General features: G+C 36.0%; 1 protein-coding gene across 3 annotated transcripts in view; it reads right to left on the bottom strand.

Annotated features, from left to right (window-relative positions):
• The window catches only part of PPP1CB (protein phosphatase 1 catalytic subunit beta), a 61,883-nt gene that overhangs the window by 27,564 nt on the left and 18,166 nt on the right, over positions 1-16,153 (bottom strand). For all 3 annotated transcript variants that reach the window (XM_037812577.1, XM_037812576.1, XM_037812578.1), the window contains one exon: positions 7,741-7,872. In XM_037812577.1, the coding sequence (XP_037668505.1) occupies positions 7,741-7,872 (132 nt within the window). The remainder of the gene's footprint in view (positions 1-7,740; positions 7,873-16,153) is intronic.

The following is a 16,153-nucleotide window of genomic DNA, read 5'->3' as shown; positions in this document are numbered from 1 at the left end:
CAGCAGCCCAGAACTGCCCTGGGGGGACGGCACTCACCTGTGACATAGCACAGTCATCCCTCAACAGAGGACCCGGGGTGCACAGCCTGGAAGAGGGGCCCACTTGCAAGTCTCAGGAGCCATACGCCAATACCAAAGACTTGTGGGTCAGTGGCAGAGACAAACTGTGGCAGGACTGAACTGAAGGATTAGACTATTGCAGTAGCTTTAAAACTCTAGGATCATCAGGGAGATTTGATTGTTAGGGCCACCCCCCCTCCCCGACTGCCCAGAAACACGCCCCACATACAGGGCAGGCAACACCAACTACACACGCAAGCTTGGGACACCAATTGGGCCCCACAAGACTCACTCCCCCACTCACCAAAAAGGCTAAGCAGGGGAGATCTGGCTTGTGGAGAACAGGTGGCTCGTGGACGCCACCTGCTGGTTAGTTAGAGAAAGTGTACTCCACGAAGCTGTAGATCTGATAAATTAGAGATAAGGACTTCAACTGGTCTACAAACCCTAAAAGAACCCTATCAAGGACAGCAAATGCCACGAGGCCAAAAACAACAGAAAATTATAAAGCATATGAAAAAACCAGACGATATGGATAACCCAAGCCCAAGCACCCAAATCAAAAGACCAGAAGACACACACCTAGAGCAGCTACTCAAAGAACTAAAGATGAACAATGAGACCCTAGTACGGGATATGAAGGAAATCAAGAAGACCCTAGAAGAGCATAAAGAAGACATTGCAAGACTAAATAAAAAAATGGATGATCTTATGGAAATTAAAGAAACTGTTGACCAAATTAAAAAGATTCTGGACACTCATAGTACAAGACTAGAGGAAGTTGAACAACGAATCAGTGACCTGGAAGATGACAGAATGGAAAATGAAAGCATAAAAGAAAGAATGGGGAAAAAAATTGAAAAACTCGAAATGGACCTCAGGGATATGATAGATAATATGAAACGTCCGAATATAAGACTCATTGGTGTCCCAGAAGGGGAAGAAAAGGGTAAAGGTCTAGGAAGAGTATTCAAAGAAATTGTTGGGGAAAACTTCCCAAATCTTCTAAACAACATAAATACACAAATCATAAATGCTCAGCGAACTCCAAATAGAATAAATCCAAAAAAACCCACTCCGAGACATATACTGATCACACTGTCAAACATAGAAGAGAAGGAGCAAGTTCTGAAAGCAGCAAGAGAAAAGCAATTCACCACATACAAAGGAAACAGCATAAGACTAAGTAGTGACTACTCAGCAGCCACCATGGAGGCGAGAAGGCAATGGCACGATATATTTAAAATTCTGAGAGAGAGGAATTTCCAGCCAAGAATACTTTATCCAGCAAAGCTCTCCTTCAAATTTGAGGGAGAGCTTAAATTTTTCACAGACAAAGAAATGCTGAGAGAATTTGCTAACAAGAGACCTGCCCTACTGGAGATACTAAAGGGAGCCCTACAGACAGAGAAACAAAGACAGGACAGAGAGACTTGGAGAAAGGTTCAGTACTAAAGAGATTCGGTATGGGTACAATAAAGGATATTAATAGAGAGAGGGAAAAATATGGCAAACATAATCCAAAGGATAAGATGGCCGATTCAAGAAATGCCTTCACGGTTTTAACGTTGAATGTAAATGGATTAAACTCCCCAATTAAAAGATATAGATTCGCAGAATGGATCAAAAAAAATGAACCATCAATATGTTGCATACAAGAGACTCATCTTAGACACAGGGACACAAAGAAATTGAAAGTGAAAGGATGGAAAAAAATATTTCATGCAAGCTACAGCCAAAAGAAAGCAGGTGTAGCAATATTAATCTCAGATAAAATAGACTTCAAATGCAGGGATGTTTTGAGAGACAAAGAAGGCCACTACATACTAATAAAAGGGGCAATTCAGCAAGAAGAAATAACAATCGTAAATGTCTATGCACCCAATCAAGGTGCCACAAAATACATGAGAGAAACATTGGCAAAACTAAAGGAAGCAATTGATGTTTCCACAATAATTGTGGGAGACTTCAACACATCACTCTCTCCTATAGATAGATCAACCAGACAGAAGACCAATAAGGAAATTGAAAACCTAAACAATCTGATAAATGAATTAGATTTAACAGACATCTACAGGACATTACATCCCAAATCACCAGGATACACATACTTTTCTAGTGCTCACGGAACTTTCTCCAGAATAGATCATATGCTGGGACATAAAACAAGCCTCAATAAATTTAAAAAGATTGAAATTATTCAAAGCACATTCTCTGACCACAATGGAATACAATTAGAAGTCAATAACCATCAGAGACCTAGAAAATTCACAAATACCTGGAGGTTAAACAACACACTCCTAAACAATCAGTGGGTTAAAGAAGAAATAGCAAGAGAAATTGCTAAATATATAGAGACGAATGAAAATGAGAACACAACATACCAAAACCTATGGGATGCAGCAAAAGCAGTGCTAAGGGGGAAATTTATAGCACTAAACGCATATATTAAAAAGGAAGAAAGAGCCAAAATCAAAGAACTAATGGATCAACTGAAGAAGCTAGAAAATGAACAGCAAACCAATCCTAAACCAAGTAGAAGAAAAGAAATAACAAGGATTAAAGCAGAAATAAATGACATAGAGAACAAAAAAACAATAGAGAGGATAAATATCACCAAAAGTTGGTTCTTTGAGAAGATCAACAAGATTGACAAGCCCCTAGCTAGACTGACAAAATCAAAAAGAGAGAAGACCCATATAAACAAAATAATGAATGAAAAAGGTGACATAACTGCAGATCCTGAAGAAATTAAAAAAATTATAAGAGGATATTATGAACAACTGTATGGCAACAAACTGGATAATGTAGAAGAAATGGACAATTTCCTGGAAACATATGAACAACCTAGACTGACCAGAGAAGAAATAGAAGACCTCAACCAACCCATCACAAGCAAAGAGATCCAATCAGTCATCAAAAATCTTCCCACAAATAAATGCCCAGGGCCAGATGGCTTCACAGGGGAATTCTACCAAACTTTCCAGAAAGAACTGACACCAATCTTACTCAAACTCTTTCAAAACATTGAAAAAAATGGAACACTACCTAACTCATTTTATGAAGCTAACATCAATCTAATACCAAAACCAGGCAAAGATGCTACAAAAAAGGAAAACTACCGGCCAATCTCCCTAATGAATATAGATGCAAAAATCCTCAACAAAATACTTGCAAATCGAATCCAAAGACACATTAAAAAAATCATACACCATGACCAAGTGGGGTTCATTCCAGGCATGCAAGGATGGTTCAACATCAGAAAAACAATCAATGTATTACAACACATTAAAAACTCGAAAGGGAAAAATCAATTGATCATCTCAATAGATGCTGAAAAAGCATTTGACAAAATCCAACATCCCTTTTTGATAAAAACACTTCAAAAGGTAGGAATTGAAGGAAACTTCCTCAACATGATAAAGAGCATATATGAAAAACCCACAGCCAGCATAGTACTCAATGGTGAGAGACTGAAAGCCTTCCCTCTAAGATCAGGAACAAGACAAGGATGCCCGCTGTCACCACTGTTATTCAACATTGTGCTGGAAGTGCTAGCCAGGGCAATCCGGCAAGACAAAGAAATAAAAGGCATCCAAATTGGAAAAGAAGAAGTAAAACTGTCATTGTTTGCAGATGATATGATCTTATATCTAGAAAACCCTGAGAAATCAACGATACACCTACTAGAGCTAATAAACAAATTTAGCAAAGTAGCGGGATACAAGATTAATGCAGATAAGTCAGTAATGTTTCTATATGCTAGAAATGAACAAACTGAAGAGACACTCAAGAAAAAGATACCATTTTCAATAGCAACTAAAAAAATCAAGTACCTAGGAATCAACTTAACCAAAGATGTAAAAGACCTATACAAAGAAAACTACATAACTCTACTAAAAGAAATAGAAGGGGACCTTAAAAGATGGAAAAATATTCCATGTTCATGGATAGGAAGGCTAAATGTCATTAAGATGTCAATTCTACCCAAACTCATCTACAGATTCAATGCAATCCCAATCAAAATTCCAACAACCTACTTTGCAGACTTGGAAAAGCTAGTTATCAAATTTATTTGGAAAGGGAAGATGCCTCGAATTGCTAAAGACACTCTAAAAAAGAAAAACGAAGTGGGAGGAATTACACTCCCTGACTTTGAAGCTTATTATAAAGCCACAGTTGCCAAGACAGCATGGTACTGGCACAAAGATAGACATATAGATCAATGGAATAGAATTGAGAATTCAGAGATAGACCCTCAGATCTATGGCCGACTGATCTTTGATAAGGCCCCCAAAGTCACCGAACTGAGCCATAATGGTCTTTTCAACAAATGGGGCTGGGAGAGTTGGATATCCATATCCAAAAGAATGAAAGAGGACCCCTACCTCACCCCCTACACAAAAATTAACTCAAAATGGACCAAAGATCTCAATATAAAAGAAAGTACCATAAAACTCCTAGAAGATAATGTAGGAAAACATCTTCAAGACCTTGTATTAGGAGGCCACTTCCTAGACTTTACACCCAAAGCACAAGCAACAAAAGAGAAAATAGATAAATGGGAACTCCTCAAGCTTAGAAGTTTCTGCACCTCAAAGGAATTTCTCAAAAAGGTAAAGAGGCAGCCAACTCAATGGGAAAAAATTTTTGGAAACCATGTATCTGACAAAAGACTGATATCTTGCATATACAAAGAAATCCTACAACTCAATGACAATAGTACAGACAGCCCAATTATAAAATGGGCAAAAGATATGAAAAGACAGTTCTCTGAAGAGGAAATACAAATGACCAAGAAACACATGAAAAAATGTTCAGCTTCACTAGCTATTAGAGAGATGCAAATTAAGACCACAATGAGATACCATCTAACACCGGTTAGAATGGCTGCCATTAAACAAACAGGAAACTACAAATGCTGGAGGGGATGTGGAGAAATTGGAACTCTTATTCATTGTTGGTGGGACTGTATAATGGTTCAGCCACTCTGGAAGTCAGTCTGGCAGTTCCTTAGAAAACTAGATATAGAGCTACCATTCGATCCAGCGATTGCACTCCTCGGTATATACCCGGAAGATCGGAAAGCAGTGACACGAACAGATATCTGCACGCCAATGTTCATAGCAGCATTATTCACAATTGCCAAGAGATGGAAACAACCCAAATGTCCTTCAACAGATGAGTGGATAAATAAAATGTGGTATATACACACGATGGAATACTACGCGGCAGTAAGAAGGAACGATCTGGTGAAACATATGACAACATGGATGAACCTTGAAGACATAATGCTGAGCGAAATAAGCCAGGCACAAAAAGAGAAATATTATATGCTACCACTAATGTGAACTTTGAAAAATGTAAAACAAATGGTTTATAATGTAGAATGTAGGGGAACTAGCAGTAGAGAGCAATTAAGGAAGGGGGAACAATAATCCAGGAAGAACAGATAAGCTATTTAACGTTCTGGGGATGCCCAGAAATGACTATGGTCTGTTAATTTCTGATGGTTGTAGTAGGAACAAGTTCACTGAAATGTTGCTATATTATGTAACTTTCTTGGGGTAAAGTAGGAACATGTTGGAAGTTAAGCAGTTATCTTAGGTTAGTTGTCTTTTTCTTACTCCCTTGCTATGGTCTCTTTGAAATGCTCTTTTATTGTATGTTTGTTTTCTTTTTAACTTTTTTTTTCATACAGGTGATTTGAAAAAAGAAGGGAAAGTTAAAAAAAAAAAAAAAAAAAAAAAGAAAAAAGACAAACAAGGGAAAAAAAAAAAAAAAAAAAAGATGTAGTGCCCCCTTGAGGAGCCTGTGGAGAATGCAGGGGTATTCGCCTACCCCACCTCCATGGTTGCTAACATGACCACAGACATAGGGGACTGGTGGTTTGATGGGTTGAGCCCTCTACCATAAGTTTTACCCTTGGGAAGACGGTTGCTGCAAAGGAGAGGCTAGGCCTCCCTGTATTTGTGCCTAAGAGTCTCCTCCTGAATGTCTCTTTGTTGCTCAGATGTGGCCCTCTCTCTCTGGCTAAGCCAACTTGAAAGGTGAAATCACTGCCCTCCCCCCTACGTGGGATCAGACACCCAGGGAAGTGAATCTCCCTGGCAACGTGGAATATGACTCCCAGGGAGGAATGTAGACCTGGCACCGTGGGACGGAGAACATCTTCTTGACCAAAAGGGGGATGTGAAAGGAAATGAAATAAGCTTCAGTGGCAGAGAGATTCCAAAAGGAGCCGAGAGGTCACTCTGGTGGGCACTCTTATGCACACTTTAGACAGCCCTTTTTAGGTTCTAAAGAATTGGGGTAGCTGGTGGTGGATACCTGAAACTATCAAACTACAACCCAGAACCCATGAATCTCGAAGACAGTTGTATAAAAATGTAGCTTATGAGGGGTGACAATGGGATTGGGAAAGCCATAAGGACCAAACACCACTTTGTCTAGTTTATGGATGGATGTGTAGAAAAGTAGGGGAAGGAAACAAACAGACAAAGGTACCCAGTGTTCTTTTTTACTTCAATTGCTCTTTTTCACTCTAATTATTATTCTTGTTATTTTTGTGTGTGTGCTAATGAAGGTGTCAAGGATTGATTTAGGTGATGAATGTACAACTATGTAATGGTAGTGTAAACAATCGAAAGTACAATTTGTTTTGTATGACTGCGTGGTATGTGAATATATCTCAATAAAATGATGATAAAAAAAAAAAAAATAAAAAATAAAGAGCACGCTAAGCATCTGCAGATTATGTGCTGAATGTGGATCACTAAGAAACATGCAGTATATGAAAATCTTTACATAAAGCAAATGATCCTTGACTGAGAAAAAGATGATGGTAAACCCATAAAAGATACATCATAAACACTAATAACCATTACAGAGGGCATCAGCATTATCAAATCAAAGGCTGTATGATTCAGTATTTATACCACACTTCCTGCTGGTTTTATGTGAACTACAGAAAAATTCTACTTCCTGTGCAACAATTTTTCTTGCTGTCACAATGACATCACTCTACTTAAGGTCCTAAGTTTTTTGCTTTTGGCCAAAAGCCACTGTAAGGCCTAAAAGAACAAATACAAATTGCAAAGTAATATCATCTTCAAAATAAATCAAAATGATCACACATCCATAGACAACCATGGACACTGCTATACTGACCCCAGCTTCCCCAATTCTGTATCTGTTTACATTCTAACCAGTGTACTGGAATGCCCATTTCTCCACATCCTCTACAACACCAGTAATCAATCTTTGACATTTTTTGCAATCTGATTTGGAAGGGGGCTTAAACTGAATTTCCCTGATTACTACTGAGGCTGAAGATGTGGTATTTATTAGCCACATGAATTCGATCTGTCTCTTCCTATATTTGACATTTTCTATTGTATTGTTTTTTCCTTATTTCTAATAACTATTTCTAATAAAAAGGTACCAAATATTTCTTTATTAAATTATATAATGTGAATGGCTGTTATATACGTAGAAAATATTTTCTTCTTGTCTGTTATTTTATGAATGTTTCAGTTTTATATAATTGTATGTGATAAAATTTTTAAATCTTTTATACAAAAATATTTCATTTTTTCCAGATCATTCTCAAATGTAAATATGGAAAAAAAACCTAAATGATTCAAAAGAGACTGTTACCAACTTTACCCATGTACATACCACAAATTTTCAATGGTGCTTCCAATTCCAAAAGAATAGGCTGGCTGAGAAAGATCTCCCGGGACTTGATACATAAGCCCCGAACTTCTGCTTCAGTCATCTGCACAATCTTTCCTGGACGACATCCTCGTACTGATTAAACAGTGAAAAAAAAAAAGGTCAGTCTTCTATAATGTATCCATGTTATAATAATCCTTTAAAAAGTCATGCCCATACTTTGAAGATATGAAAAGCCACAAAGGCAGCAAACGTCTACTAGATACCCTGTTGTGTCCTATGGCTAACAGTGAGGTTCTTCTATGGCTTTGTTGTCTGTCTCTCTCCCTCTATTGCTGCTGGTTCCTGATGATGCTACTCAAGCCTGCTGCCACCAAAATGCAGTCCTCTTCTTTGCTTTTCAGTGTCTAACTTGATGCCTAGAGACTACTAGATTGAAAAGGTTTCAGAGACAGCATCTATGAGGGTTTGGCCTACTGGCTTCTACATCTAGGAGGAGGCCAGAATAGCATCACTAAGAAACAGTAGCTATGCAAAAAGAAAGATTAAGTAGTTGACAGTAGTAGCTGATTTGGCTTTATACGTACACATACTTGGTCTACGAGCACTCTCAAGAATTTCAGCAATCATAACCTCCATTTTCTAATTAAAACAAATATTAAAAGGTACCAAATATTTCTTTATTAAATTAAAAATTAAAATTATGTTCACAATAAAGCATTATATTTAAAAAAAACTCTCAGGCTATTTAGATGGAGTAAAGCATTTTTAACATGAATGAGCAATGTCCATAAAATAGCTCCCCAGTAACTTCCAGGATGGAGTGGGTTGGAATGGTGAATGGGGGGAGGGGAATTCCTTACTTGCCCTATAGAACGGAACTTTGTAATCATTTCCTCTCCTATCTCCACTGGTTCTTTCCCTTTAATCTTTAAATATACAACTGGCTCTCATTTGATCCTAAGTAAAAAGCATTTTTAACAAACAGACTTTCTATATACTCCCTTATACGTCCCATTTCCAATTTTTACAACTGAGTCCACACATTTCTTGCTAAAAATTGCTACAATTTCTCATGTCAACCAGACAGGCTTAAAAAAAGACACACACAAACCTAATCTGATATATTTCATTAATATTACTCTCTCAAATATTTACCAATGCTCTCTTATACCTGGAACAAAGTTACCTGCCTGTAATTAGTACGTATTTGAGCACAAATGTCCATAAAAATTATTTTTCAAGAAAAATGAAAAGCATTAATGAAGTTCTTTAAGAACTAATGCCTAATTTGCCTTAGGTTCTGGATAATCACTAATTTCCATGAATATATCAACAACAAAAGTAACAAAAAAGGAGACACAAGAGGAAGCAGAGACAACGTTCAAATGTACTTTAGTGCTAACATGCTAATTAATTAAACCATTCCTGAAATTCAAAATAATGATCAACAGAACTGCTTCTGTTGTGGGAACTTAGCATCCCTCTACATTAGTACTAGCTCTCAAACATCAATTATTACCTTGATGCACACTTGGATTTTTCTGAGATCAAAAAAGACACTAACTTTATACTTTATGAAGTATTTAGAATACTAGTTTAGTTTTATTTCCCCATAATAGGAACAATTCTTAAGCTTGGCATCAGTTTTAAACTTGGGAAATGATGACTAAATAAGTAATTTTATCATCAAGTCCAAAATTTTAGTTTAAGTGTGTGTGTGTGTGTTTGGGGGGGGGGGGTATTTGCCTCAAAGGATTAAAGATTTCTAGTCGTTTACAGATGACAAATAATTACATAGCTGAAAATAATTATTTAGAAAATTTATTAATTCAACAAATATTTAAGAGCCCTATTATGTATTATTGGTCAGAGATAACAACAATGGATAAGACAAAAAACATTTTTGGCTGTTAAAATTTTTTTCACAATTTGTTGTGATTCTCCAGTGTGATGGTTAGGTTCATGTGTCAACTTGGCCAAGTAACAGTACCCCGCTGTCGGGTCAAGAAAGCACTGGCCTAACAGTTGCTGCGAGGATGTTTGTGGCTGGTTAATAAACCAACAGGCTGGTTTATTAAATCATCAGTCAACTGGCTGCAGCTGTGACTGATGACTCACCGAAGGGCGTGTCTTCCACAATGAGAGAATGCAGCTGGCTGGATTTAATCCAATTAATCAGTTGAAGATTCATAAGCCAGACAGATAAGAGGACCTTCACTTCTTTGGCAGCCCAGCGAAGCATTTCCTGAGGAGTTCGTGGAAGTTGTCAGTTCCTTTCCCGAGGATTTCATAGAACACGTTTGTCGAAGATCCCAGTTCATTTCCTGAGGAGTTCATCAAAGTTGCCAGTTCTTTTCCTGAGGAGTTCATTGGACATCTTCCTTGGAGTTGACAGTTTGCTGACTGCCCTACAGAATTTGCACTTGTGCATACCCACAGCTGCGTGAGTCACTTTTATAAATTTTATAGTCAGAGATATCTCTCATTGATTCTCTAGGTTTCCCTGGAGAACCCTAACACATCCAGTAATAAAAACTTCTTAGATTACCAAAATTTAGTTGCAATTTGATGGTAATCATGATTAAGGAAGTCAAAAGACTAATGTGTGAATTTAAAATGTTCAAATTACAGTAGTGAATATTTATCCCATATTTGTTTTCTCTTTAAATTACCTAACTGCTTAATTTTGATCTCCAAGTACATAATTTAGGTTACACTGTGGTATACTTTAACTAACATTCAAGTCATACTAATCCACAGAAACTAAAAATTTCCTTTGGGAAATCTTGTTTTGACAAAAAACACTGCAGAAAAACATCTTGTATTTCACTGATTCTAAGATGCACTTTTTTTTCCAATTAATAACTCTGAAGTTGCAAGATACCTGGCAATCAACAGCTTCCTACAAATATAATTGGCAGCAGTTTTACCATTACATAAAATAACGGTAAATTTTATTAATAAATGACATGTTAAGAGTCAATGAAATGCTGTCAGTGAAGTGAAGGGTTCTTCCAAAGTTTAATAAGACTCTGACTAGAGACTAAATCTTAAGAACAAATCAGCCAGTGTTTGGGAGAATAGGGCCCACATTTTACAAGACTACAGGGAGTGAAAAGCAGAAGATTTAAAATCAAGGTCCTCTATAGCAGGCTAGCATCCTCTCCAATTTCCCACATAAAATTTTTTGGTCAAAATATTTCCAGAAAAAAAATTCAGCAAGTAATAATTCCAAGCCAGCTAAAATCCTATTATAGCAAATATCTACCATATTATTACTGTTCAGAAAAAATGTTGAGGTATTGCATACATAAAATAAAATACATGGACCTTAAATACATAACTCAATGATTTTTACTTATGTATACACCTGAGGATCCACCACTGAGATCAAGACAAAACATTTCCAGCAGCTAAGATGGCTCCCTTGTGCCCCACCTAACCAGTCAACAATGTCCCTGGCCACTACTATTCTCACTTCTTTTCACTACAGATTCATTTGACCTACTTTTAAAATTTAGATAATTAAAATCATACAGTATGTACTCTTGCTCATTATTCTGTGAGATCCATTCATATTATATTCAGCAATCATTTGAGGTATTCCATTGTATGAATATACTGATATAATCAATGACATCTTCAGTTGAAAATGCAGAGAAGCAAAAGGTTTTTCCAAAGGTTAAGTTTTGATATGTGATGGCATCATAAGAATGAATTAGCCAAAAATATTTATCCCAATATATTTATCCACTCTAATGCTGGTGGATGTTTGGGTCATTTTCAGTTAGGAGCAGTTACGAATGCTATGAATATTCATGTGCATTTCTCTTGGGGACATTTCCTAGTAGTGGAATTGCTGGGTCACAGGGGAAGATTTAGCTTTATCATAAAGTTCAGCTTTAGTAGATACTGCCAGTCACCCAAAGTGTTTAGACCAATTTACAATTCCACTAACGATGCTCTCTACATCTTTTGCTAACACTGGGTCAATGAGCCCTTTTGCTGGGTGTATGGTGATATTCACTGACATTTTAACTTGCATTTCTCTGACCAACAATTTTGAGTATCTTTTCATATGCTTAACAGGCCATTCAGATATCCTTTTGTGCTAAATTCCTTTTAAGTTTTTTGCCCATTCTTTAAAACTGGATTGTCTTTTTCTTACTGATTTATAGGCGCTCTTCACACACTCTAGACGAGTCCATTGTTGGATACATACATTGCAAGTATCTTCTCATTTAAGGCTTGCTTTTTTCCTCTCTTAATGTTGCCTTCTGATGAACAGAGAAATTCTTAATTTTAACAAAGTCCAATTTAAACAATCTTTCTTCTTTGGCTAGTACTTGTTGAGGCTTAAGAAATCTTTGCCTTTCCTAAGGATATCCCCCCCTCACAATTCCTTCTAAGATGCTTTATAGTTTTAACACTCCATTTCATTTCATAACGCATCTCAAATTAATTTTCTGTATGGTTTGAGGTAAAGCTCACGATTCATTTGTATCTACCTAGATATCCAATTGTTGTAGCACCTTTTATTATAAAGATTACCCTTTCCCTGCTGAATTACAGGGGTGGCCTAGTATTCTATTTGTCTTGTTTTCGCATTATTACCAGTCTTAATTGCTGTAGTTTTCTATTAACTATCTGTTATGTAAGCATCCTGGTTTTGATCTTTAAAATTGCCTTGGCTAACCTAGGCTCTTTGCATTTTCAAATACGTTTTAAAAATAGGCTTGTCTATTTACACACACAAACACGCACACGCACACACACACAAAACCTGATGGGATTTTAACTGGGAGTACATTCAGTGAGTAAGTAAACCTAGGGAGAATTGACATCTTCAACAATTTTGAGTGTTCCCATCCATGAACATGATTCTCTAAGGCTGTAAATTTCTCTCAGTATTGTAGATTTTTGAGTAGCAGTCTTGCACAATGTTCGTTAAACTGATTTGGGGGGGGGGGCACGCTGCTACTGTAAATATGTTTTGTTTTTAAGATTTCATTTTCCAATTGTTTGATGTTAATGCACAGAAATACAATCTTTTTCTATACTAACTCTGTATCCTATTCTGACTCTGTATTCTATTATTTCTTTGGATTTTCCAAGCATACAAACGTCTTATCTGTGAGAAAAGCTGCCTCCAGGAGAATCCTGGATACTGTCCTCCTTGTCTTATTCCTGAATTCAGGGGGGGAAATAATTCCATATATCACCAAAGTATGACAGTTATAGTTTTGCACATACTTGTTCCCATCTTAAGGAAATTCACTTATATTCCTAGTTTGCTAGGAATTTTTATTGTGACAGTGTTTCGCTCAGGATTTTTTTGTGGCTATATTCCCGAGAGAGACTCCTTTCCTTGTCAGACTTTGGTATTAGGTTGTCCTGGTTTCATGACACGAGTTGGGAAGTGTTACCTCATATTTTCTGTATATATTTTACACAGACTCTATAAAATTGGTTTTAATTTCTTCTTTAAATATTTATGATCACCAGTGAAGTCATCTGGGCCTAGAGTTTTCTTTTTGGGAATTATCTCAAGTACAAATTAAAAAAAAAAAAAAAAAAAAAGACATAAGACTACTCAAGATTTTTAATTTTAGTTCTTGTATCAGTTTTGCCAAGTTGAGTTTTTCATCTAAGTTGTCAAATTTATCAGCACTTATTTAGGTGTATCTACTTATAATTCTTTAAAAATATACATATTACTTTTTTCTGAACCATTTGAGAATAGGATGCATACATCACCCTTACCATTAGTATTTATTTCCTAAGAATAAGAACATTTTCTTATATAACCACAGTTCAAGTTTTCAGAATAAAAAATTTAACATTGCTATGTATCTTTAATCCAAAGAACACTACAATTTTCTTAATTGTCCCTATCATGTCCTTTATAGCATCTTCTTCCCCTTAAGTACAGAAAAAACCCTAGGATTACATACTACATTTATTTATTCCATCTGTTTGGTCTCCTTTAAAAGTGATGGCTCGTTTATTATTCCTGATACTGTTAATCTGTTTTTATCGGTCTTCTCAGGAGTTTACCAATTTCATTAATCTTTTCAATGATTTAAGGTTTTTTTTTTTTTTTAATTGTAAACCTGCTTTTTATTTCATTAATTTCTGTCTTCTTTTTCATGCTTTCTTTGGTTATATTTTGCTCGTTCTTATACTGTTTTGAGACAGATTAGATTTTCAACCATTCTTTTTATCTTACACATTTAAAGCTGTAAATTTCCCTCTAAGCACTGCTTTTAAGCTGCAAATGCACAAATTATGGCACAATGAATTTTTTTCAGTTCAACATATTTGATAATTTTCATCACTTTTTCATCCGTAAGTTATATAAAAAGCACAATTTTTTACTTTCCAAATATTTGAGGATTTTCAAGGTATCTGTAACTGCTTTTAAGCTTATTTCCACCGTAGCCATAGAACATACATTGCAATTTCATTTCTAACAAGTCAGACTTGCTTTAAGGTACAGCATGTTATATTTTAGTAAATGTTTCATATGTACCTGAAAAGCACGTATATCCTGCAGTTACTGGGAGAAGTATTGTGTACTATGTGTGTCAATTAGGTCAAGTTAGCTATCAAATCTATGATTCTTGCTCATCTTTCTCCTGCTTGTTCTACTAGTTACTGAGAGGTGTGTTAATCTACTATGATGGTAGTTTTTTCTATTTTAACCTAGTTCTGTCAACTTCTGCTTTTTTGCATTTTAGACCTATATTATTAAATACATATTTAGAATTGTTACATTTTCCTGTTGAAATGACACTTTCAGCGTTACGCGATGCCATTCTTTACCTCTAGTGATACTTGTGGCCCTACAGTCTATTTTTTCTGACATTATTATAGTCAAATCAGCTTTTTTTAGTTAATGTGTGCATGATACTTTCCCCTTTTTTTTATTTACCCATTTGTATTTTTAAATTTAAAATGTGTCCTTTGTAAAAAGTATATAGTTGGGGGTCTTCTGAGCTTTGTCGTAATTTGAACGTCTCATCCTTTATATTTACTATAATGACTAAGCTGGATTTAAGTCTACCACCCTGTCATTTGTTTTCTATCTGTCCAGTCTGTTCATTTTTCCTTTTTTGCTTTCCTTTGGAGTACTCTTATTATTATTATTATTATTATTCCACTTTTTCCTCTGTAAGCTTTTTAGTTACACTCCTTTTTCTTTCAGGTGTTTCTCTAAGAGATTACAAATGCATTTTTGACTGATTACTACTTTCCACCCTTTGCTTCCATGTATTTTAAACCCCACAAGCCATAATTATTATTTTAAAAGTCAGTATTAATTTACATCTACTCACACTTATTCTTAATGTTTTATTTATTTCTGTTCTCTGCGCTTAGCTGGGATATTTCTCTCAACATGAGGAACTTCCTTTAAATTTTTCTAGAGTAAGACCATCAGCAATAAACTCCAACAGTTTAGTTTGTCTTTAAACAGCCTTCACTTTTTGAAGGGTACGTTCTTTGGGTCTAGAATTTGTTAGCTTTTTTTTCCCTTCAACACTTTAAGTCATTCTTTTGTCTTCTGGCCTCTGTAATTTCAGGTGATAAACCAGTCATGGTTCTAGTATTGTTTCCCTGAAGGCAGTAACTTTTTTCCTCTGCCAATTTTTAGGATTTTCTTTTTTTCTTTGGTTTTCAGTCTATGATGGGTGTCCATATGATGTTCTTTGTATTTATCTTGCTTGGAGTTCAGAGTTTCTTCAGTCTGTGTTTTGGTATCTTCCTCAGTCCTGGAAAATTTTTAAATCCCATTCTCCATCTCCTCTCTTTCTGGGAATCCAATTATCCAATGTTAGCCCTTTCCATGGGTCTAACATTGTCACACACGTCTCATCTGTATCTTCCCTCCATTTATTGTCTCTTAGCCCTGGATAATTTCTACTGCTGTTTTTCAGTTTACTAACCCAGTATTTTACTGTTTCTAATTTGCTATTAAACCCAACTACCAAATTCTGTTCTAGTTATTGTATTTTTTCAGCTCTAGAGTTTCCACTTGACTTTAAAATGGCTCCCAGGTCTCTTATAAAATTTTCCATTCTTTCCTCTTTCATTTTGAGTATAATCAGTTATTTTAAAGTCCTTGTATGGAAACTCTAATAAGTGAATCCCCTGTGGATTTGTTTCTATTTTTTTCTCTTGATTTTTGGTCAATTAGTTCTGTTAGTTAGCATGTCCTATAGTATTTCACTGGATGAAATACTGTAGAGTCTCTCAATGACATTTTCTTTCAGAGAGGCAAATAAAAGAACCAGTGACTCACTTAGATTGTCTTGAGGGCTGTCCTAAAGGGGTCTCAATGAAAAACACAGGGTATAATGAGGGCCTTCTGACTTGGAAGGATTTGAACTTCAACCTTTTTCTCCCTGGCACC

The sequence above is a fragment of the Choloepus didactylus genome, chromosome 20 (assembly GCF_015220235.1).
Source record: "Choloepus didactylus isolate mChoDid1 chromosome 20, mChoDid1.pri, whole genome shotgun sequence".
In the NCBI taxonomy this organism is placed as follows: Eukaryota; Metazoa; Chordata; class Mammalia; order Pilosa; family Megalonychidae; genus Choloepus; species Choloepus didactylus.
This window is presented reverse-complemented; position numbering and strand designations above follow the sequence as displayed.